General features: G+C 38.1%; 1 protein-coding gene and 2 pseudogenes across 1 annotated transcript; all 3 read left to right on the forward strand.

The window, feature by feature from the left end:
* The first annotated feature begins 7,528 nt into the window (after positions 1-7,528).
* LOC129356583 (gastrula zinc finger protein XlCGF57.1-like) lies at positions 7,529-8,559 on the forward strand (annotated as a pseudogene).
* A 4,158-nt stretch (positions 8,560-12,717) lies between these two features.
* LOC129356582 (gastrula zinc finger protein XlCGF8.2DB-like) lies at positions 12,718-14,223 on the forward strand (the record flags this gene model as incomplete). The annotated part of the gene is made up of 3 exons (XM_055026164.1): positions 12,718-13,089; positions 13,174-13,295; positions 13,634-14,223. Coding segments are annotated over exons 1-3 (1,023 nt in total), but the record flags the coding sequence as incomplete, so codon positions are not given.
* Positions 14,224-20,976: 6,753 nt separating this feature from the next.
* Positions 20,977-25,562, forward strand: LOC129356591 (gastrula zinc finger protein XlCGF8.2DB-like; annotated as a pseudogene).
* Positions 25,563-25,849: the final 287 nt, after the last annotated feature.

Below are 25,849 nucleotides of genomic sequence, written 5' to 3' on the forward strand. Positions count from 1 at the left end.
TATATACAATTGATGTAGTAATGGTTAGAGGAATAAACAAGGGAGGAGATAATTATGAATAGAATAAGAACCAGTCAGTTTTTTTAAATGTAACTCTTTTTAAGATGAGGAAACATCGTACTGGTTTATGAAGTTGGTGTGATTCTATGGAACATGTTTTTATTAGTTGTAGAAAATATGTAAATCAAAGATACGAGAATTTGAGACACAGATATGAGGATCCAATACGTGGCAGTAGTACAAGAGCAATGGATGCAAACTGCCGTTACAATGTAAAGGAGATGAAGAATAAAAAGGAGAAGAAGAAGAAGAAGACAAAGAGGACAGCACATGGTCTGTGTTGTTGAATGTTTAAGTGTTTCTCTAATAAATATCTCCAGTCCAGCTTAAACGAGTGAATCAGCGAGCAGTGAACTGCAGAAACATTGACAGAGTTTAAGAAATCATCGTCCAGTCGGAGGAAGAGATGGATGATCAGCGCAGACTGCTTGATTTCTCCCGGACTCCCCAGATCATCTTACACCGAATAGGTAGGAAACAGCAGCGTTTGGATGCAGGTTAAGGTCTAAATGTCTAGTGTTACTTCACTATTGTATCCCACTTTATGTTGGATAATTACATAAAATTCTTATGAAATATATTTTCAGATGTGTTTTGTGATAAAATTTGGAAAAGTTCAAGGGTTAATACTTTTGAAGCCACGGGAGAATCAATGCAGTGAAGATGTGGCGCACCTAAAACTGCCACCCATTATTTTATTTTGGTTGTATTAATATTTATTAAATAATTTTAAAATATTTTAATGTATGACTTATTCGATTTATTCCAAAAATGAACAAGTTATATTTTGTTTGTTTCGGAGCAGCAGTGGCGAAGCGGAACTTTTGTTTGGGGACGTTGCTCCCGGGTTGGTTTACGGTGGAGTTCCGGTTTTCTTTTTCTTTTTTTTGTTTTGTTTGGGTGACTTCTCTCTTAAATGATGGAAGTTTTTTATTTACTTCAATGAAGTGAATTCCTAATTTTCTCTGTTTTCTTCTCCAGATCACCTAAAACATAACGTTTATGAGGATGAGCTAAGTCAGCAGGAGAGGAGATCCACTCTGGACCAGGAGGAGTTAGAACCTCTGCAGGTGAAACAAGAACAGGAAGAGCCAGAAAATCATCAGATAAAAGGAGAGCAGAAGGATCTAGAACACCTGCAGATAAAAGTGGAAGAGAAAGAAGTTTACTGCAGTCAGGGTGAAGAACTGATTGAATTAAAACAGGAGACTGATACCTGCATGGTGGTTCCTGTTGATGAGCAAACATACCAAACTGAATCAGAACCAAACAGGAACCAAGACATGTTAAAAAAGCCTGATGAAACTGAGAACCAACATCAGCAAAGAAGAAACCTTTCTCATGTGTCATTTGTAAAAAGCATTTTGCCTTCAGATCTGCTTTTGAGGCTCACATGAAAACTCATACTGGTAAAAAGCCATTTTTATGTCTGACTTGTGGAAAACGTTTTTGTCAAAAAGAGGTTTTAACTCGACACATGACGATTCACACAGGTAAAATGCCGTTTTTGTGTGTGATCTGTGGTAAATATTTTTGTCAAAAAAGGCTTTTAACTGGTCACATGAGGTGTCATACAGATGAAAAGTCTTTCATGTGTGTGATCTGCGAAAAGCAATTTTCTTTCAAATCTGCTTTCGATGCTCACAAGAGAACTCATAGGAAGGAAAAGCCTTTTTCATGTGGTACCTGTGGACAATCTTTTAGCCAAAAACACGTTTTAACTAATCACATGATGGTTCACATCGGTGTAAAGCCTTTTTCATGTGAGAACTGCGGAAAATGCTTTACTTTCAAGTCTGCTTTCAATGTTCATGTGAGAACTCACACAGGAGAAAAGCCTTTTCTATGCGTCATCTGTGGGAAAAGTTTTAGTTGCAAACAATATTTATCTGAGCACATGACGATTCACTCAGGTGAAAAGCCGTTTTCATGTATGACCTGTGGAAAGTGTTTTGCTTTCAAATCTGCTTTTGATGCTCATAGAACTCACACTGGGGAAACCCCTTTTAATGCGTCACTTGTGGGAAATGTTTCAGTCAAAAATGTTCTACTTAATCATATTGTAATTCACACAAATACGAGGCCTTTTTGGTGTCTTATTTGTGGAAAAGGTTTGAATAAAAATTTTTATTTAACTGTCCACATGAGAAATCACTCGGTAGTTATTAATTTAGAGCGCAAAAAAAAAAAAGAAATTCTAATAAAAAAGCCTAATTTGTCATTTTATTCCTGACCATAACATGGTTGTCATGGGTGACATGAATGCAGACATCTCAGATAAAAACTCAGTTTGCTAAACACCATTTTTTTTTTACAAATTCTAATCTAGTATTGTCAAGTAAAGAGCGTCTGCCAGCTGCTAGCTACATTTATGTAATTGAAGCTTGGCATACTGTGTCTTGGTTGGACCATTGTATGACTACAGCAGATGCTCATCTTGCTATGCTATACCTAAATATCTTATGCAATATGTCCACTGTTGACCACATCCCCTTCGAGGTGTCAACTAAATGTGAACAGTAATCAAATAGCTCATTACTATGCCCAAACTGATCAATTGTTATGTACCATTAAAATACCAAGAGAGGCAGTCACTTGTTCAGACGGTAACTGCTCTATTATTGGACACAGAGCCAATATAACTGGATTATATTCTAATATAATTGAAGCTACTGGGAGCTGGCCTTCCTTATGATAAAAGTAATATTAAGATTCAAAACAGACCAGGCTGCAACACCTATGTGTCTAAATACCACAGTGAAGCTACTACTTCTTGGGCTCTAGCAGGTAACCTAGGCAGGGCCCTTTATTTGAACATAAAAAGCGATCTAATGCAAAATACAAATATGCACTATGGTTCATTATCCAGAATAAGAAAACCATGAGGGCTGACTGCGTGGCAAAAAAGCTTATAGGTAAGGATACAAAAGCCTTTTGTAAAGAGGTTAAAACCATCAATAACAGTAAATCCTCTCTCCCTTGCACTGTCAATGGGGCTTCTGGGACGAATATGATTGTTGATTTTTGGCAACATCACTACAGAAAATTATTTCCTGTGTATACAGTGAACCTTTCAAGTTGACAAGGTTAGTACTGTAGAAATGATCAAACACACGAGGTCTATCAAGCAATTAAGGAACTGTCTGTAAATAAATCTGAAGGAATGGAGTTCAAGGGTCGCCCCTCTTCTTGCCTTGTGTTTCACTGATTTTATTATTCCTGGTTTTATTCCTGATAGCTTGATGAATGTACTTCTACTTCCGGTGATTTAAAAAAAAAAAGCTGGTAAAATAGGCAGCTCTGATAACTATAACCTAGTACACACACTCTGAAGTCTTTGAACTTATTCTTTTGCCAAAATTTGCAGATTGTTATGTCTGTAGACAATCAATTTGGGTTCAAGTCCAACCTGATACATGAGAATTACTGGATAATTATAACAGTAAAAACTACAGTTTTTCTGTGTTTTTATACGCCACTAAGGCTTTTGATCGTGTAAATCAGAAAAACTAATTTTAAAATTGTGCAACGCTGTTGTGGGCAAATATATAGTAAGATGTCTGTCCTATTGGTGTGCTAATCAAACTATGCAGGTCAAATGGGACAAGTGTATGTCTGCATCCTTTCGTCTGAGATAAGGAAGCATTTTATTTCCTATGTTGTTTAATTTCATGTGAATGATCTCTCTAATCTCCTGAACCTGTGTAGAACTGGCTGCATGGATGGTGAAACTATTATTAATCATTTAATGTATGCTGATGACCGAGACGTTTTTAGTCCCAGTTCAGCTGGTCTTCAGAAACTGCATCATGTTGGTAACCTACATGATAAATTCAATCCATCAAAAAGTATCTTGATCTGTTGCACTAAGGAGGAAAAAAATAGGGCATTTCAAAATTTCAAGCTGTCTGGGACTCTATTGAATTAAATGAAGTAAAATATCTTGGTCATGTGTCGACAGACTGTCTGTGATTTACCGTCAGGTCCGAATGTCTGCTCAGGCAAATATCCTTGTTTAGATCATATTGTACATCACTGTATACTGCACATTTGTGGTGCAACGTTCAAAGAGCCAGTCTTCAAAGATTGAAGGTGGCTGACAATGACTTTTGTTAAATAAGCCCAGATGGACCAGTGCCAGTGAACTGTTTGTATCCGCTCGCGTCAGCATTTTGATGGCTGTTTTAAGAAAGCTTATGTTTAATTTTATTTGTCATATAAACGAGTCTAATAATAGCATTATCCTACTGTTGATGAAATATATTGCAGTAAAATATATTCTGCAGTAAAATACTCATCTGTACTCTGGAGACATTGGTATGACTGCCTCCTGAAACGCTAGTAGCCGTTATTTTATGTATTTTTTCTACTTTTATCAATTTGTTTTTTCTTCTTCTTTTTTAATGTAATTTGGACTTTGAGTCTGTAATAAAATCTATCTAAATCTATCTATAGTCTTCAACTTATTGAGTAAAATCTGCTAAGTGGCTTGACTTAGATAGGTTGGCTAAGGAGGCTATTAAACAAGAAGTTATTGATATGCCAGTAAAATGATTTAAATCTGAAGACAAAGGTATAGTTTGGAGAGGAAGCAAGAAGATTTGGAAAATTAGGTGGGATAATGAAATAAATTGAAGGCATTTATATACAATTGATGTAGTAATGGTTAGAGGAATAAACAGGAAGGAGGAGATAATTATGAATAGAATAAGAACCAGTCAGTTTTTTTTTAATGGAACTCTTTTTAAGATCTTACTGGTTTATGAAGTTGGTGTGATTTTATGGAACATGTTTTTATTAGGTATAGAAAATATGTAAATCAAAGATATTAGAGTTTGAGACATAGATATGAGGATCCAATAGGTGGCAGTAGTGCAACAACAATGGATGCAAACTGCCGTTACAATGTAAAGGAGATGAAGAAGAAAAAGGAGAAGAAGAAGAAGAAGAAGAAGACAAAGAGGACAGCACGTGGTCTGTGTTGTTGAATGTTTGAGTGTTTCTCTAATAAATATCTCCAGTCCAGCTTAAACCAGTGAATCAGCGAGCAGTGAACTGCAGAAACATTGACAGAGTTTAAAGAAATCATCGTCCAGTCGGAGGAAGAGATGGACGATCAGCGCAGACTGCTTGATTTCTCCCGGACTCCCCAGATCATCTTACACCGAATAGGTAGGAAACAGCAGCGTTTGGATGCAGGTTAAGGTCTAAATGTCTGCACCTTTCTGCATGAGGATCATTTTAGTAAACGCTCTTTTCCGGATAAATGTTTTGTTAGCAGGTAAATGAACGCAGACATCACAATGAGAATGGCTGATTAATGGAGAGAAAATGGAGTTTCTCACAATCTGAGCTTTGTGCTGCGTCAGTGTTTCGTTGTGTAGTGGAAGTAGTGTCAGTAGTCAGTTAAAACGTTGTAGCTCTGGAAGAAGGGACTTTGTAACGGCAGCCCCAAACAAATACACACATCATGTGCAAATAAAGTTGCCGATACTGAAGAAGAGTCTGTTTCGCGAGTGCAACACTATTTGTGTGTTTGGTTTCCATCCATCCGTTTTCTAACTCGCTTATCGCGAGAGTTGCTGATGCATCTCCAGCAGTTGCATATTTAGGTTTATATTGTACATATTCATACTTTAGTTGCACTTTTACAACTGGATTTTCTTTCATTGTACATGTGTAAATCCAAAGTAATTCAAAGTCTTTATATCTTGTTATTAGAGGATGATCAGGGTCTCTGCTCCAACTCTTTATTTCTAATGGGTCGATTTGTCCAATTTTAGATATTTTTCCATGTAGAGTTTTTTTTTTGGGCTTCTGGGAGAAGCTTTTCACAATATAGCCCACTTTGTTTCAAACTGCTTTTCAGCATTATGGGAGAGGAGGATACAGCGGAAACGCTATAAAACCATCAGAAAAGGTTTGTTTTGGAATGTTGCCATACAAGATGGCGCCCAGCGACGTAAACGTCACACGCAGTGAACAGATAAAAATTAAAAATCATTTAAAATCAATTTTCTACATCTGGGAAGCAATTTGAACAAATTCGTGAGCTTCACACATTTGAAATTTTAAGTGTCAGGTGTTTTAAACAGACATTTGATGAAGTACATTTGTCGCCTTTCTTGTTGATGCATAAAATATATACATATAGAAAAACTTTCACACATAACATGTATTGCATGCATGAGAAATATTTCACTCAGCAAACTGACAATGACTGAGAGCTCTGGCTCGGATGAAATTTACAGTTCGGACAACCACCTCCATTACATGGTGCATTTTTAGCGACTTGCAGCTTAATGCTTCCTGATGCAAAATACAATGAAATGTCCAAAACTCCCTCCTTTATTTGCAGCTTTACTTTCTCTCTGAACTTTGTCACACCTGTCTTTTTCCCAATCATTGACGGCGCACCATCAGTAGCCAGGCTTACGGCGCGGGACCGGTCCATCCCAACTCGGTCCATCCCGACTCGGTCCGGCGCTCCAACAACAGAGCAGAAAATGTCTTCAGATGTCGTAGTGTCGGCCATTTTTATTAATTTTTTCTTCAATGGTAATGGTCCGGCTGGGGGCATTTAGACCCCGGGCCGGCTAAATCGTTCATCGGGCCGCTTCCTGTCTAACTTAGAAAAGCAAATAAGAAAGGAACAAAACTAAACAACTATTAACCTACAAATAAATTCATGTTTATAACTCAACCCCAAGGATTTAAAGTGCACGAAAATTAGATTTAACTATTATTCAAAGTAATAAAAGAAGTAATGTATTGAAATAATACAGTTTACTATTAAATACTAACAATAATCCCTACGACATTTAATTTTGTAATCAATAAAATTATTTTTTAATCCGTTCATTTGAGAATTTTCCAAATGTCAGCTGGATTTGTCGACTGATGTGTATCTCTGTCTATGTTGTTGAATTTTCAATGTTATTTTGTTCATTTCTGTCTTAAATGTGAACAATTTCTACTATTTACTTCAGTAAAGTTAACACTTCTTCTTTTTATCTGTTTGCTTGTCCAGATTCCCTGAAGTGTAACGTTTATAACCAGGAGAGGAGATCCACTCTGGATGAGTTAGAACCTCTGCAGGTGAAACAAGAACAGGAAGAGCCAGAAGATCATCAGATAAAAGTGCAGAGAAAGAAGTTTACTGCACTCAGGGTGAAGAACTGATTGCATTAAAACTGGAGACTGATACCTGCATGGTGGTTCCTGTTGATGAGCAAACATACCAAACTGAATCAGAACCAAACAGGAACCAAGACATCTTAGAAAAGCCTGATGAAACTGAGAACCAACATCAGGACAGAAGAAAACCTTCATCAGTGTCATCTGTAAAAAACAATTGACTGCCAAATATGCTGTCAGTGATCATATCAGAATTCATAAGGTGAAAAACCGTTTTTCATGTGTGAACTGTGGAAAAAGTTTTAGTGAAAAACAGCATTTAACTCAGCACATGATGATTCACACTGGTGAAAAGCCGTTTTCATGTGTGAACTGTGGAAAAGGTTTTAGTGAAAAAAAGGCATTAACTCGGCACCTGAGGATTCACACTGGTGAAAAGCCGTTTTCATGTGTGAACTGTGGAAAAAGTTTTAGTCAAAAACGGCATTTAACTCGGCACATGATGATTCACACTGGTGAAAAGCCGTTTTCATGTGTGAACTGTGGAAAAAGTTTCAGTCATAAACAGAGTTTAACTCAGCACATGAGGATTCACACTGGTGAAAAGCCGTTTTCATGTGTGAACTGTGGAAAAAGTTTTAGTCATAAACTTTGTTTAACTCAGCACATGAGGATTCACACTGGTGAAAAGCCGTTTTCATGTGTGAACTGTGGAAAAAGTTTTAGTCAAAAAACGGCATTTAACTCGGCACATGATGATTCACACTGGTGAAAAGCCATTTTCATGTGTGAACTGTGGAAAAAGTTTTAGTGAAAAAAAGTCATTAACTCGGCACCTGAGGATTCACACTGGTGAAAAGCCGTTTTCATGTGTGAACTGTGGAAAAAGTTTTAGTGAAAAAAAGGCATTAACTCGGCACCTGAGGATTCACACTGGTGAAAAGCCGTTTTCATGTGTGAACTGTGGAAAATGTTTTAGTCAAAAACAGGATTTAACTCGGCACATGATGATTCACTCTGGTGAAAAGCCGTTTTCATGTGTGAACTGTGGAAAAAGTTTTAGTCAAAAACAGAAATTAACTCGGCACATGATGATTCACTCTGGTGAAAAGCCGTTTTCATGTGTGAACTGTGGAAAAAGTTTAGTCAAAAACAGCATTTAACTCGGCACATGATGATTCACACTGGTGAAAAGCCGTTTTATGTGGGAATTGTGGAAAAAGGTTTAGTCGTAAACAGAAATTAACTCGGCACATGAGGATTCACACTGGTGAAAAGCCGTTTTCATGTGTGAACTGTGGAAAAAGTTTTAGTCATAAACTTTGTTTAACTCGGCACATGAGGATTCACACTGGTGAAAAGCCGTTTTCATGTGTGAACTGTGGAAAAAGTTTTAGTCGTAACAGCATTTAACTCAGCACATGATGATTCACTCTGGTGAAAAGCCGTTTTTCATGTGTGAACTGTGGAAAAAGTTTTAGTGAAAATCGGGCATTAACTCAGCACATGATGATTCACACTGGTGATAAGCCGTTTTCATGTGTGAACTGTGGAAAATGTTTTTGTCGAAAACAGCATTTAACTCGGCACATGATGATTCACACTGGTGAAAAGCCGTTTTCATGTGTGAACTGTGGAAAAAGTTTTAGTCGTAAACAGCTTTTAACTCAGCACATGAGGATTCACACTGGTGAAAAGTCTTAAAAGTTCACTATAAATGTCATTGTAATAAAAATGTGTTATTTACTGGAGGGTTTACATCTATAAAGTGGTGGAAATTTTTTAATTAAGTTGTTAAATGTGATATTTATTTGCACCAAGGATGTGTGTTTGTAGCAGTATGAAGCAGGCCGATTTGAGAAGCAAAATGCCTGAAGCCGCAGCTACACTGATAGCTTGACTAGATGAAAAATGCCAGTCAAAAAGAAAATGTTATCACCTTAGCAGGAGAATGGATCAAAGACTAGAAGTCCTGAGAAACTCTTGTTTTGTAGCCCAGAGAAACAAGAAACAAGAGAAAAGTTTTTATAACCTCAAGAAATTGACAGACAGGATCTTCAAGCGCTACAAAAATGTGCTTGGAAGACAACAGCTGCATGGATGCAGGATGACAACATTGTTTGAGCAGAGACTTGTGACTGAAATCTGGTCTCCTTCTATGCAAATGATTTGTAAGCAACGCCTCAATGTAATAAATATTGAGTTGTATGAGAGCACGTTAGAACTGGCCTGGAGACGGAGATAGCAGACGTCCTGAAGCTGGCTCTCCATTCAATTCTATTGCATTTAAAACTTCAACTGTATCTCTTTCGTCATATTGTGAAATGTTTGATAAATGTTTTGCATTTAGATCCAACAGTTTCCTTAAGAGATTTTCTTACTGTCGTTTTGTAATTGCTTTGCTTACAAATATATTCATGCCTTACAATAAGTAATTATCTTGTTTGGATTAAAAACATTTAATCATTCTTATTCAGCGTTATTCATTTATGCATTATAACAAGTAATCGTCTCACAAAGTTTCAATGTTCCAGAATCTTATTGTAGCATTCATATTAATGTTATAATATTGTGCTTTTAATGCTTCTTGGGATTTATTTGAACATTGTTCTGCAAAAGCAGTGAAAAGGTCAACTGCCATTCTCAGTGCTCTTGTGGTCCATTGTGACTAATTTCATGCATTAACAGAGTTTGACTGGACATGGACTCCCTTCCAGAACATTCTCATAAGATTGGACTTGAGGAATTGATTTGTATTATTCTATTCTGTATAGAGAAATTGTGAGGATGGATGATGTTTATCTTAATACACTAATTATCAAAAATACAATGTGCTGTTATGCACTGACTTTACATTTTCTTTGATGATTAGATTAAAAAATCCATTTAAAAACTTTATGAAATCACTCATTGATTGTTCATGATTTTTTAAAAGTTTGGTTGATTATTATTGTCTTCAGTAATTCTCTGTGTGTCTTTTGTCTTAGTTGTATTTTTGTTTTTTCTGCTCTTTTCTATTACGAGGAAAACATTTCACGTTCTGCCACGAGAAGTGGCACTGAGAAAAATCTGTAGATGTGATGATCGTAGGATCCACAAGGTGGCAGTAATGCAATGACATGAATGCAGTTAGTCATAAAACCCCAAAGAGAAGAAGACAAAGCAGAAGAGATGAAACGAGGTTATGGCTGTTCATAACAGAATTATTTAAATCTGAAGACAAAGGTATAGTTTGGAGAGGAAGCAAGAAGATTTGGAAAATTAGGTGGGATATAAATAAATGGAAGGCATTTATATACAATTGATGTAGTAATGGTTAGAGGAATAAACAGGAGGGAGGAGATAATTATGAATAGAATAAGAACCAGTCAGTTTTTTTAAATGGAACTCTTTTTAAGATGGGGAAACATCTTACTGGTTTATGTAGTTGGTGTGATTTTATGGAACATGTTTTTATTAGGTATAGAAAATATGTAAATCAAAGATATGATAATTTGAGACATAGATATGAGGATCCAATAGGTGGCAGTAGTGCAACAACAATGGATGCAAACTGCCGTTACAATGTAAAGGAGATGAAGAAGAAAAAGTAGTAGAAGAAGAAGAAGAAGAAGACCGAGAGGACAGCACGTGGTCTGTTTTGTTGAATGTTTGAGTGTTTCTCTAATAAATATCTCCAGTCCAGCTTAAACGAGTGAATCAGCGAGCAGTGAACTGCAGAAACATTGACAGAGTTTAAAGAAATCATCGTCCAGTCGGAGGAAGAGATGGATGATCAGCGCAGACTGCTTGATTTCTCCCGGACTCCCCAGATCATCTTACACCGAATAGGTAGGAAACAGCAGCGTTTGGATGCAGGTTAAGGTCTAAATGTCTGCACCTTTCTGCATGAGGATCATTTTAGTAAACGCTCTTTTCCCGGATAAATGTTTTGTTAGCAGGTAAATGAACGCAGACATCACAATGAGAATGGCTGATTTATGGAGAGAAAATGGAGTTTCTCACAATCTGAGCTTTGTGCTGCATCAGTGTTTCGTTGTGTAGTGGAAGTAGTGTCAGTAGTCAGTTAAAACGTTGTAGCTCTGGAAGAAGGGACTTGTAACGGCAGCCCCAAAACAAATACACACATCATGTGCAAATAAAGTTGCCGAAAGTGAAGAAGAGTCTGTTTCGTGAGTGCAACACTATTTGTGTGTTTGGTTTCCATCCATCCGTTTTCTAACTCGCTTATCGCGAGAGTTGCTGATGCATCGCCAGCAGTTGCATATTTAGGTTTATATTGTACATATTTCATACTTTAGTTGCACTTTTCCAACTGGATTTTCTTTCATTGTACATGTGTAAATCCAAAGTAATTCAAAGTCTTTCTATCTTGTTATTAGAGGATGATCAGGGTCTCTGCTCCAACTCTTTATTTCTAACGGGTCGATTTGTCTAATTTTAGATATTTTTTCCATGTAACATTTTTTTGGGCTTCTGGGAGAAGCTTTTTACAATATAGCCCACTTTGTTTCAAACTGCTTTTCAGCATTATGGAAGAGGAGGATACAGCGGAAACGCGATAAAACCATCAGAAAATGTTTGTTTTGGTATGTTGCCATACAAGATGGCGTCCAGCGACGTAAACGTCACACACAGTGACGTCACTTCCAAGCCTCTGGACTTTCAGCAAATGGACCCACAGTTCTTCCTGTCTAACTTAGAAAAGCAAATAATAGGAACAAAAAATAAACAACTATTGACCTACAAATAAATTCATATTTATAACTCAACCCCAAAAAATTAAAGTGTACAAAAATTACATTTAAATATTATTCAAAGTAATAAAAAAATAATATATTGAAATAATACAGTTTACTATTAAATACTAACAATAATCCCTACAACGTTTAATTTTGTAATAAATAAATATATTTTTTTTTATCAGTTCATTTGAGAAATCTCCAAATGTCAGCTGGATTTGTCAACTGATGTGTATCTCTGTCTACGCTGTTGAATTTTCAATGTTATTTTGTTGATTTCTGTCTAAAACTGTGAACAATTTCTCCTATTTACTTCAGTAAAGTTAACAATTTCTCTCTTCTCTGTTTCCTTGTCCAGATTCTCTGAAGTGTAACGTTTATAACCAGGAGAGGAGATCCACCTGGACCAGGAGGAGTTAGAACCTCTGCAGGTGAAACAAGAACAGGAAGAGCCAGAAGATCATCAGATAAAAGAAGAACAGAAGGATCTAGAACACCTGCAGATAAAAGTGGAAGAGAAAGAAGTTTACTGCAGTCAGGGTGAAGAGCTGATTGAATTAAAACAGGAGACTGATACCTGCATGGTGGTTCCTGTTGATAAGCAAACATACCAAACTGAATCAGAACCAAACAGGAACCAAGACATCTTAGAAAAGCCTGATGAAACTGAGAACCAACATCAGGACAGAAGAAAACCTTTATCAGGTGTCATCTGTAAAAAACAATTGATTGTCAAATATGCTGTCAGTGATCATATCAGAATTCATAAGGGTGAAAAGCCGTTTTCATGTGTGAACTGTGGAAAAAGTTTTAGACATAAACAGAATTTAACTAAGCACATGAGGATTCACACTGGTGAAAAGCCGTTTTCATGTGGGAACTGTGGAAAAAGTTTCGGTCGAAAAGAGTATTTAACTCAGCACATGAGGATTCACTCTGGTGAAAAGCCGTTTTCATGTGGGAACTGTGGAAAAAGTTTTAGACATAAATATAGTTTAACTCTGCACATGAGGATTCACACTGGTGAAAAGCCGTTTTCATGTGTGAACTGTGGAAAAAGTTTTAGTGAAAAAACGGCATTAACTCAGCACATGAGGATTCACACTGGTGAAAAGCCGTTTTCATGTGGGAACTGTGGAAAAAAGTTTCGGTCGAAAAGAGTATTTAACTCAGCACATGAGGATTCACTCTGGTGAAAAGCCGTTTTTATGTGTGAACTGTGGAAAAGTTTTAGTGAAAAACAGAATTTAACTAAGCACATGAGGATTCACACTGGTGAAAAGCCGTTTTCATGTGTGAACTGTGGAAAAAGTTTTAGACATAAATATAGTTTAACTCAGCACATGAGGATTCACACTGTGAAAAGCCGTTTTCATGTGTGAACTGTGGAAAAAGTTTTAGTCAAAAACAGGATTTAACTCAGCACATGATGATTCACTCTGGTGAAAAGCCGTTTTCATGTGTGAACTGTGGAAAAAGTTTTAGTCTGAAACAGAAATTAACTCGGCACATGATGATTCACTCTGGTGAAAAGCCGTTTTCATGTGTGAACTGTGGAAAAAGTTTTAGTCTAAAACAGAAATTAACTCGGCACATGATGATTCACTCTGGTGAAAAGCCGTTTTCATATGTGAACTGTGGAAAAAGTTTTAGTCTAAAACAGAAATTAACTCGGCACATGATGAATCATCACTCTGGTGAAAAGCCGTTTTCATGTGTGAACTGTGGAAAAAGTTTTAGTCAAAAACAGAATTTAAGTCGGCACATGAGGATTCACACTGGTGAAAAGCCATTTTCATGTGTGAACTGTGGAAAAAGTTTTAGACATGAACAGCATTTAACTCAGCACATGAGGATTCACACTGGTGAAAAGCCGTTTTCATGTGTGAACTGTGGAAAAAGTTTTAGTCAAAAACAGGATTTAACTCGGCACATGATGATTCACACTGGTGAAAAGCCATTTTCATGTGGGAACTGTGGAAAAAGTTTTAGACATAAACTGGATTTAACTCGGCACATGAGGATTCACACTGGTGAAAAGCCGTTTTCATGTGTGAACTGTGGAAAAAGTTTTAGTCGTAAACAGCATTTAACTAAGCACATGATGATCACACTGGTGAAAAGCCGTTTTCATGGGAACTGTGGAAAAAGTTTTAGTGAAAAACAGAATTTAACTAAGCACATGAGGATTCACACTGGTGAAAAGCCGTTTTCATGTGTGAACTGTGGAAAAAGTTTTAGTGAAAAACAGAATTTAACTAAGCACATGAGGATTCACACTGGTGAAAAGCTGTAAAAGTATTTTCTGTACATGTCCTATGTTGAGGTTCACTATAGATTTGATTTTGTTAAAAACTAGAATGACAGACTGGAGGGGTTTCATGTCTATAAAGCTGAAAATTTTAGTATTTAAATGTGATCATATGGACGTTGTGCAACCATCCAAAAGCAATAATGATAAACTGTATGTTATTGTACTTATATACTGTTTATATCACACTGTATGTTGTGTTTGTACAACGTGAAGAGCAAAAGCTCAGCTCAGAGCCCTGAGGAGAGCCAGTACTGATGCTGATAGATGAAGAGACATTGTGGTCCATTGTGACTAATTTCATGCATTAACAGAGTTTGACTGGACATGGACTCCCTTCCAGAACATTCTCACAAGATTGGACTTGAGGGATTGATTTGTATTATTCTATTATGTATAGAGAAAGTGTGAGGGATGGATGTTGTTTATCTTAATACACTAATTATCAAAAATACAATGTGCTGTTATGCACTGACTTTACATTTTCTTTGATGATTAGATAAAAAATCCATTTAAAAACTTTATGAAATCACTCATTGATTGTTCTTGATTTTTTTAAAGTTTGGTTGATTATTGTTGTCTTCAGTAATTCTGTGTGTCTTTTGTCTTAGTTGTATTTCTATTTTTTCTGCTCTCTTATATTACGAGGAAAACATTTCACGTTCTGCAACGAGAACTGGCACTGAGAAAAATCTGTAGATGTGATGATCGTAGGATCCACAAGGTGGCAGTAATGCAATGACATGAATGCAGTTAGTCATAAAACCCCAAAGAAGAAGACGACAAAGCAAAAGAGATGAAACGAGGTTATGGCTGTTCATAACAGAATTATTTAAATCTGAAGACAAAGGTATAGTTTGGAGAGGAAGCAAGAAGATTTGGAAAATTAGGTGGGATATAAATAAATGGAAGGCATTTATATACAATTGATGTAGTAATGGTTAGAGGAATAAACAAGGGAGGAGATAATTATGAATAGAATAAGAACCAGTCAGTTTTTTAAATTGAACTCTTTTTAAGATGGGGAAACATCTTACTGGTTTATGAAGTTGGTGTGATTCTATGGAACATGTTTTTGTTAGTTGTAGAAAATATGTAAATCAAAGATATTAGAATGAGACATAGATATGAGGATCCAATAGGTGGCAGTAGTGCAAGAGCAATGGATGCAAACTGCCGTTACAATGTAAAGGAGAAGAAGAAAAAGTAGTAGAAGAAGAAGAAGAAGAAGAAGAAGAAGACAGTGAGGACGGCACGTGGTCTGTTTTGTTGAATGTTTGAGTGTTTCTCTAATAAATATCTCCAGTCCAGCTTAAACCAGTTAATCAGCGAGCAGTGAACTGCAGGAACATCGACAGAGTTTAAAGAAATCATCGTCCAGTCGGAGGAAGAGATGGACGATCAGCGCAGACTGCTTGATTTCTCCCGGACTCCCCGAATAGGCACTATATGAGAAATTTGTAGTGGCGGTGGCGGTAATGCGATGACATGAATGCAGTTAATCATAAAATCCCAAAGAAGAAGACAAAAAAAAAAACTGCAGCAGAAGAAGAAAACAAAAGAGATGAAATGAGGTTATGGCTGTTCAAAACAGAATACGTGAACAACATAAAAATGTAATATAATTTTGGATTCCTGCTCATGTGGGTATTTTGGGTAACGAAAGAGCAGATAGGTTGGCTAAGGAAGCTATTAAACAAGAAGTTGTTGATATGCCAGTAAAGTGATTTAAATATAAAGGCAAAAGTAGTTTGGAGAGGAAGCAAGAAGATATGGAAAATTAGGTGGGATAATGAAATAAATGGAAGTCATTTATATACAATTGATCTAGTAATGGTTAGCGGAATAAACAGGAGGGAGGAGATAATTATGAATAGAATAAGAACCAGTCAGTTTTTTTTTAATGGAACTCTTTTTAAGATCAGGAAACATCTTACTGGTTTATGAAGTTGTTGTGATTCTATGGAACATGTTTTTATTAGTTGTAGAAAATATGTAAATCAAAGATATTAGAATGAGACATAGATATGAGGATCCAATAGGTGGCAGTAGTGCAAGAGCAATGGATGCAAACTGCCGTTACAATGTAAAGGAGAAGAAGAAGAAAAAGTAGAAGATTTTGATTTGATTTTTACAAAACATTTATTTACAATAATAATAAAACAATTTCATTTTTTTGTTGTTTTACAATAATCCTATGTCATACATTACAAAAAAATACATTATAATAAAACATCAGTATAAATTAGTTCATTATTTCCTGAAATGATGCACAACACTGTCACATCCCCATAACTCTAAAAACCCTGCACATTCCCAGTGGCCCTGTGGAAAGCAAACTCCAAACTCAGCCTCGCCTTGATGTTTACTTTCCACAGAGCCACAACATCAACTTGAGGTCCATCCTGCATCTTGTCTCTTCGAGTATATATATAGCTAATTTTGCCTCGGCTAATAAATAATTTAAAAGCCGTGACTTAAAACTAGTCGCTTTACTATGACGTACTCCGTTAATAAATAGTGCATCGGTAAAAATCATTTTAAAAAGACTAAAAACAGTCGATAAAAAACTAAAAAAGACTATCAATCGTGTGCAATCTATAAAAACATGAAAAACTCTCTGACAACCTACAAAATGGACACTCATTTATAAAACCAGGACTAATCACCGATAAAAACGCGTTGGTGGCTATAGCGCCATGGAGTATCCTCCACTGGAGGTCGCCAATCCTTTTTCTAATCGGCGGTTTGTACATTGTCCTCCAGTGGATTGGTTGTCCTTTCAGTCTTTCAACCCACACGCTGACGTCCCTCTTTCGAAGTGTTCTCTTGTTTAGGATTTTCACACAGTTTTTATATAAAGTCTTTGGTGCCACTTTGCACAAATCCATTTCTGAGTCCATGGTCTTTAGCAGAGGACCGCTGTCCTCTTCAAAGCTTGGACTCAGAAGAACCTTAGGAAAAGGATCTGTTTCTTTTGGCAGGCATTCTCCATCCTTGTATGCCTGCAATAAACTCTTCTCTTTTCCAGTCAATCTTTCTCTTATTCTCATCAGGACACGTTCCATCATTCTTGTAGACCTTACTTTCAGTGCGGCAGCGACCTCCTGGGCATCGCCAAAGTCTGCTCCTGATGCTCGGATCAGCCTCTTTAAGGTCACCATTCCGGCTCTAGACAGCGTTCTGTTAGTCCCAGGAACGTGTCCTCTCTAACATCCAGTCTTGCTCCGTACACCAAGGGTTCTTCTAATAGCCAATGCAGAGAATCAGTCATTTCCGCTCTACGCAATCTAAAAAGAGCACATGATTTAAAAACGCTCTGATAAAATTGCGGCGTTCCTTTAAACCTTAAAAGACTAAAATTTGTTAAAAACAGAGCAGCATCCAATCCCAAGGAATTCACGCGTCTTAGAATGCAACTGGCTACATCCTTCCACACAGGAGATCCTATCAGGTACTTTTGTAAAAAACTGTATCCTAAACACAGTGACTCTACCGGCCAGGTGGACAAGGCCCTGGCCCCCTCTTCTCAGGATAAAAACAACACCGACTGTGGCACCCAGTGACGATTGTTCCAGAAAAAATTAATCATTTCCTTTTGTATTCTTGCCAGCAGCCCTGACGGTGGATCTAGTACAATGAGCTTGTGCCATAGTTGTGATGCGACCAGATTATTAAGCACTAACACTCTTCCTCTGTGCGACATTTTTCATGCAACCATTTCCATTTCGCAAGTTTGTTTGATATTTTTTGTTCTAGGTTTTGCCAGATTTTTTCAACAAAACTTTTCTCGCCAAGATATTTTAGGCCATCTTTTCTCCAGGTCATGCCTTTGGGGAGAGCCGGGAGTCCGTCGGGCCACTCGCCAACAGCCAGGGCTTCACTTTTTCCCCAATTTACTTTGGCGGCAGACAGCATGGAGAACTTTCTTATGATTTCTGTTAAAACGCTGACGTCTTTTTGATCTTTAATAAAAACCACGAGATCGTCAGCATAGGCAGATAAAACCAATTTGTCTTTAAAACCGGGTAAAACCAAGCCGTGAATGTCTGATCGTATTCTTTAAAAGGGGTTCCAGGGAGAGTGCATAGAGCATTCCCGAGAGCGCGCAGCCCTGTCGAACGCCTCTCTAAAAGGAGCACACAGGCTGCCATTGATCTTCAGCACACTCTCAATGTCACCGTACAACACCTGGATCTTGGCAATAAGACCCTCGCTGAACCCAAACCTCCTCATTACTTTCCAGAGGAAGTCGTGTTCAACGCAGTCAAAAGCCTTTTCTTGATCTAATGAAATCAAGCCTGTCTGTACACCCAAAATATCCCGAATTAGGTAGACATTGTCCACCATGGACCTGCCGGGGACGCAGTAGGTCTGGTCCCGGTGGATGACCTGCTCCATGGCTTTTCCTATTCTCGTGGCCAGGGCCTTCGAGAGGATTTTATAGTCCGTACAGAGGAGGGACACAGGGCGCCAGTTTTTAATCTCCTGCAGGTTGTCCTTTTTCAGCAGCAGGGTGATGACCGCCCTGCGACAGGATAGGGGGAGCGAACCGGTAGCTAGACTCTCGTTGTACATTTCGAGCATGTCCTGGGCCAGAAGGTCCCAGTAGGCCTTGAAAAACTCCACTGTTAGCCCATCAACGCCTGGGGACCTCTGGCCTTGCATGCTCTGGAGGGCTGTGTGGAGCTCTTGTATGGACCGGTTTTTTCTAAAACGGTCCAAAAATAAGTTAAAACCCTTAAAACTCTGATTGTAAGTCAAAGCAGAATTAAAATGCCAGTATGCGCTTCTAGGTAAAATGTTTCTGATAAAAACACTACCTAAAAGCAGCGAATGATCCGTAAAAGCCACAGGTAAGATCTGGCATGTTTTAAACACATTAAAATGGTGTTTAAAACAATAAAAACGATCTAAACGAGGTAAAGAGATTTTACTACAATGTGGGACCAGGTAAACTGCCTGGAGCCTGTGTGCATCCTCCTCCATACGTCCACCAGGCCATGAGACGAGACCAGCTGCTTCAAGACGCGTTGGGCCATCGGATGCAGCTCTGTGTGATTTCGATCTAAAAACTCGTTCTCAGTACAATTAAAATCCCCACCTATAAAAACATAATCCTCAGTCCCGCAATCCCCCAACCGTTCCCCAATTTTCTCATAAAAACGCTTCTTCTCTGCATTGGCTATCGGAGCATAGATGTTAATTAAAACAAAATTAAAAAGCTCAAACTTTGTCTTCACTAAAAGACACCGTCCTTGTATGATGTGCTCAGTCTCTATGCTAAGTGGGGTAAAAGCTTTAGAAAAAACAAACCCTACACCTGCACTTTTGAGGTGCCGTGACTCAACACTATTTCCCCCCTCCACTCTTTAACCCATTCTGTTTCAGTCATTTGATCGCTATGTGTTTCTTGTTTGAACAAAACATCAATTCTTTTCTGATTGATCATTTGGTAAACCAAAGCCCTTTTTTTAGCTTCCCTCGCCCCATTAAGATTTAAAGATGCAATCTTAAACGAATTCATAATGAGTAAAAGGCTAAAAACAAAATACAAAAAACAACCCGTGAGTAATGTTAAAAAGCTATTATGCATCATTAAAACTGTTTTCTAACTTTTGTCATTATTTTCTTTAACCTAAAAACCTCTGTGTCCGTAAACCCTGATACTTCTTTGTGTTTTGCATAATATCTTGCAGAGGAATAAAATATTTTTAAGTCAGGAAAATAGCTTTCTATTTTTATACCCCTAAGTCCTTTCGTTTCTTTTATGAATGTTCTAAAAGTTTCTACTGGGTATCTTGGTTCTTTACTCCCTTGTGACATCGAGATCTCACTGGTGTCAGAAAAACAGCTCTCCTCATCACTGCTTTCAGACATTTCTTTCCTCTCTCCAGTTACCTTATTAGCCTGCCTGCTGGCCTGCTCTGCAGTCACCACATTCCTTCTCTTACTCCGTCTCCTTGCCGGAGTATTCTTCCAAATCCATTTCCTCCTCTGCCTCACCCTTTTCTTTCTCTGTTCCACCTTGCAACTGATTTCTCACTGTTTATTTCTTTCACCTTATCATCCACCTGTCCCTCCTCTCTCTCCCATATCTCCACACACTAGATGTATCATGTTCTCTTTCACTCCTTCCTCCTGCCCCCCCTGTACATCTCCACTCTCCCCTTCTACACTCTCACCACCATCACCAGTCAGCCCACCACCACACACCACCGTGCTCTCATTCTCTCTCTCACACACACTCCTACCACTTCCCTCCACTAACTCAACACTCACTTTCTTCAAAAACTCCCCACCTACCCTCTGTTCCCTTGCTACCGTTGACACCTTGTCTTTTCTGTTTAAAATAATGAAAAGTTGTCTCCAGTGGGAGACAACATGTTTTAACAATGGCGACTTACAACCAGATAAGATCTTTTTCACCGGTGACACCACTTTCCATGTCTCGATAATTCCTTTACCAAAAACTTGTCGCTTATGAAAGGAGGAACATTAGATAACAACACCCTAGTGCTCGGTAATGTGAGAGGTGACACCTGTAAAAATAAACCATCAATTGATACACCCTTTCCCACCACCTGTTGTGCGTGCTCCACTTTCTCAACAAACAAAACCACTGCCCCATTTATTCGTGCTGACCTGATGCTCCCGTGCCCAATCAATTCACCCACCGCCAAACAAACTTCCTCCACGCTGCACACAGAGCCAGCACCCACCTTGATGCCGTTCTTCCGTGTCAGCGTGGAGAAAGACCCACCACCGACAACACCACCATTGTTGCCGTGAGACGCTGGCAAGCCAGGCACGCCCGACGGCCACACCCCAAACAAACGAACAAAAACCCCTTAAAACGTGATAAAACTAAACACAAGAAAAAACAATTAAACAAGTAAATTAAACACCAAAAAAAAAAACAGTAAGAAAAGACAAAAGATATAGAAAACCACTCGCTCTCGAGCTCTCTTCCTCCGCTCTTCCACTCACGTCCTCCTCACACCGGAAGAAGAAGTAGAAGAAGACAAAGAGAACGACACGTGGTCTGTTTTGTCAAATGTTTGAGTGTTTCTCTAATAAATATCTCAAGTCCAGCTTAAACCAGTCCAACTTAAACCAAATTTTTGGCTAATTAAAGTTAGCAAAAAAGTTTTTGTGATAGTTTTGTCTTTAAAGTAAAATGAGATTGAAACTGATTTGAAAAGTCGGAAAACAATCAAATCTCTGACCGGCGGTTGCCCATCTTTGTCTCACTTTTCGAGTGCTAGGTGAATGATATTTCACCCTATTTGCTCAAATTATCCAGAATAAACAATGTGAATGTCGACTGTCATAAAGTCTCCAAGAAGAAGAATAGGAGGAAGAACAATGATGGCGGATGTTCTGTTTTGTTGAATGTTTGAGTTTCTCTAATAAATATCTCCAGTCCAGCTTTAACGAGTTGTCATGGAAAATTACAGTAAGGTCACATCTGCTAGTCATGTCATGTGAAATGTTTTGTGAACTCTGACCAAAAGAATTGAATTTCTTGTAAAGAACTATTTGGGTTACTTGTACAAGGCTGGAAGGTTGTTTTCCACAGCTGCATAAGTACCAGACGTCTTGCCCTTGTTTTTCCTTCCTTATCATTGTATAAAAACTTGCATGTTGTCTCTGTAGTATGGTTGATTATTATTGTCTTCAATAATTTAGTGTTTCTTTTGTCTTAGTTGTATTTTCTCTTTTCTGTTGCAGCTTATTCTGTTACTAGGAAAAGATTTTAGGTTCTGCAAAGAGAACTGGCACTTTATGAGAAATCTGTAGCTGTAATGATCGTTGGATCCACAAGGGTGGCGGTAATGCGATGACATGAATGAACGACAGTCATAAAACTCCAAAGAAGAAGACAAAGAAGAAGAAAAGGTAGAAGAAAGAAGACAGAGAGGACGGCACGTGGTCTGTGTTGTTGAATGTTTGAGTTTTCTCTAATAAATATCTTCAGTCCAGCTTAAACCAGTTAATCAGCGAGCAGTGAACTGCAGAACATTGACAGAGTTTAAAGAAATCATCGTCCAGTCGGAGGAAGAGATGGAGGATCAGCGCAGACTGCTTGATTTCTCCCGGACTCCCCAGATCATCTTACACCGAATAGGTAGGAAAGCAGCGTTTGGATGCAGGTTAAGGTCTAAATGTCTGCACCTTTCTGCATGAGGATCATTTTAGTAAACGCTCTTTTCCCGGATAAATGTTTGTTAGCAGGTAAATGAACGCAGACATCACAATGAGAATGGCTGATTTATGGAGAGAAAATGGAGTTTCTCACAATCTGAGCTTTGTGCTGCGTCAGTGTTTCGTTGTGTAGTGGAAGTAGTGTCAGTAGTCAGTTAAAACGTTGTAGCTCTGGAAGAAGGGACTTTGTAACGGCAGCCCCAAAAGAAATACACACATCATGTGCAAATAAAGTTGCCGAAACTGAAGAAGCGTCTGTTTCGTGAGTGCAACACTATTTGTGTGTTTGGTTTCCATCCATCCGTTTTCTAACTCGCTTATTGCGAGAGTTGCTGATGCATCTCCAGCAGTTGCATATTTAGGTTTATATTGTACATATCTCACACTTTAGTTGCACTTTATAACTGGATTTTCTTTCATTGTACATGTGTAAATCCAAAGTAATTCAAAGTCTTTCTATCTTGTTATTAGAGGATGATCAGGGTCTCTGCTCCAACTCTTTATTTCTAACGGGTCGATTTGTCTAATTTAGATATTTTTCCATGTAGCGTTTTTTTGGGCTTCTGGGAGAAGCTTTTCACAATATAGCCCACTTTGTTTCAAACTGCTTTTCAGCATTATGGGAGAGGAAGATACAGCGGAAAGGTGATAAAACCATCAGAAAATGTTTGTTTTGGTATGTTGCCATACAAGATGGGCCCAGCGACGTAACGTCACACGCAGTGACATAACTTCCAAGCCTCTAGAGCAGGGGTGTCAAATTCATTTTGGTTTAGGGGCCGCATTCAGCTCAACCTGATCTCAAGGGCCGCACAAATTAACTCATTGCAAGATTAAATAGAACTAATGAAAGTGGACTCGTTGATTTTTAAATTAAACAAATTTCACTTTTACAAAAATATATTATGAATAACTTCAGACTTTTTAAGAAAAGTATATACAATTTCAACAATAATTTTTACTCAGTTAAACATTTATTTAAATGCATTATGCATAAGAAACTGATCACAGTGATTGTACAAAGTTGCAAAACATTATTCAGTTTTTGGAACTTCAAACACTGTCCTGCGTGACAAAATACATCAAAACAGATAAAAATTTAGAAATGATTTAAAATCAATTTAAATCATTTCCACCCCGACTCGGTCCATCCGACTCGGTCACCCGACTTGGTCCATCCCGACTCGGTCCGGCGCTCCAACAACGAGCGGAAAATGTCTTCAGATGTCGGTCATGGGGTCTCTCACCAACTAGAAACTCCTCTGACAGTCAACATCAACTCCACGAATAAATATGGCCAGTTGAGCGACATCTGCAACATCAATACTCTCTCTCATCAATGGCAACAGAAAATGCCAGAAATGACTCCGTTTTTTCGTTTGAGCTGGTTGTCCAAATTTGCCGATAGTTCTGAAATCCTGTCTGCGACGGTATTTCTAGTCAAGCTAATATTGGAAAAGCTTGTCGCTTCTCAGGACACAACTTGAGCAGCTTCAGCATGCAGTTCTTGCCGAACTCTCCCTTACAGTGAGGCTTTGATGCTAACGCTATTTGGCTAGCAGTTAGCTAGCTGGCTTTCACCGCAGCATCACTGGCCTCGACTCTGGGGGAAACAGATTGCTGTTTCCTCAGACCGTCAACATTTCATTTATCTTCTGATTTCTCAGTTCTCCTTGCAAGTGCTTGTATTTTTCACCATGCTGAGTTTCATAGTGGCGGTGAATATTGTATTCCTTAAGCACCGAAACCTGCTGCAGGCACACAAGGCACACGGGTTTTCCATTCACCTGCATGAACAAATAAGCAGTCAATTTTTCTTGAAAAATCCGACACTCTGTGTCTACTTTTCTCTTTTTTGAGAAAGACATGTCGTTGATGAGGCTGCCGGGGCCAAAATAAACGCGGATGAAGCGATAGAATCGAAGCTGTTTACAGAACCTGAAGCTCATTTGAGAATTCTCCAAATGTCAGCTGGATTTGTTGACTGATGTGTATCTCTGTCTACGCTGTTGAATTTTCAATGTTATTTTGTTCATTTGTGTCTTAAACTGTGAACAATTTCTACTATTTACTTCAGTAAAGTTAACACTTATTCTTTTTATCTGTTTGCTTATCCAGATTCCTGAAGTGTAACGTTTATAACCAGGAAAGGAGATCCACTCTGGACCAGGAGGAGTTAGAACCTGCAGGTGAAACAAGAACAGGAAGAGCCAGAAGATCATCAGATAAAAGAAGAACAGAACGATCTAGAACACCTGCAGATAAACGTGGAAGAGAAAGAAGTTTACTGCATTCAGGGTGAAGAACAGATTGCATTAAAACAGGAGACTGATACCTGCATGGTGGTTCCTGTTGATGAGCAAACATACCAAACTGAATCAGAACCAAACAGGAACCAAGACATCTTAGAAAAGCCTGATGAAACTGAGAACCAAAATCAGGACAGAAGAAAACCTTTATCAGGTGTCATCTGTAAAAAACAATTGACTGCCAAATATGCTGTCAGTGATCATATCAGAATTCATAAGGGTGAAAACCGTTTTCATGTGTGAACTGTGGAAAAAGTTTTAGTCAAAAACAGAATTTAACTCAGCACATGAGGATTCACACTGGTGAAAAGCCATTTTCATGTGTGAACTGTGGAAAAAGTTTTAGTCATAAATATTGTTTAACTCGGCACATGAGGATTCACACTGGTGAAAAACCATTTTCATGTGGGAACTGTGGAAAAAGTTTTAGTCAAAAACAGGATTTAACTCGGCACATGATGATTCACACTGGTGAAAAGCCGTTTTCATGTGGGAATTGTGGAAAAAGGTTTAGTCAAAAACAGCATTTAACTCAGCACATGATGATTCACACTGGTGAAGCCGTTTTCATGTGGGAATTGTGGAAAAAGTTTTAGTCAAAAACAGGATTTAACTCGACACATGATTCACACTGGTGAAAAGCCGTTTTCATGTGTGAACTGTGGAAAAAGTTTTAGTCAAAAACATAATTTAACTAAGCACATGAGGATTCACACTGGTGAAAAGCCGTTTTCATGTGTGAACTGTGGAAAAAGTTTTCGTCAAAAACAGCATTTAACTCGGCACATGAGGATTCACACTGTGAAAAGTCTTAAAAGTTCACTATAAATGTCATTGTAATAAAAATTTGTTATTTACTGGAGGGTTTGCATCTATAAAGTGGTGACATTTTTTAATTAAGTTGTTAAATGTGATATTTATTTGCACCAAGGATGTGTGTTTGTAGCAGTAGGAAGCAGGCCGATTTGAGAAGCAAAATGCCTGAAGCCGCAGCTACACTGATAGCTTGACTAGACGAAATATGCCAGTCAGAAAGAAAATGTTATCACCTTAGCAGGAGAATGGATCAAAGACTAGAAGTC

Source organism: Poeciliopsis prolifica, unplaced genomic scaffold (genome assembly GCF_027474105.1).
Source record: "Poeciliopsis prolifica strain line A6 unplaced genomic scaffold, Auburn_PproV2 SCAFFOLD179, whole genome shotgun sequence".
Taxonomy (NCBI): domain Eukaryota; kingdom Metazoa; phylum Chordata; class Actinopteri; order Cyprinodontiformes; family Poeciliidae; genus Poeciliopsis; species Poeciliopsis prolifica.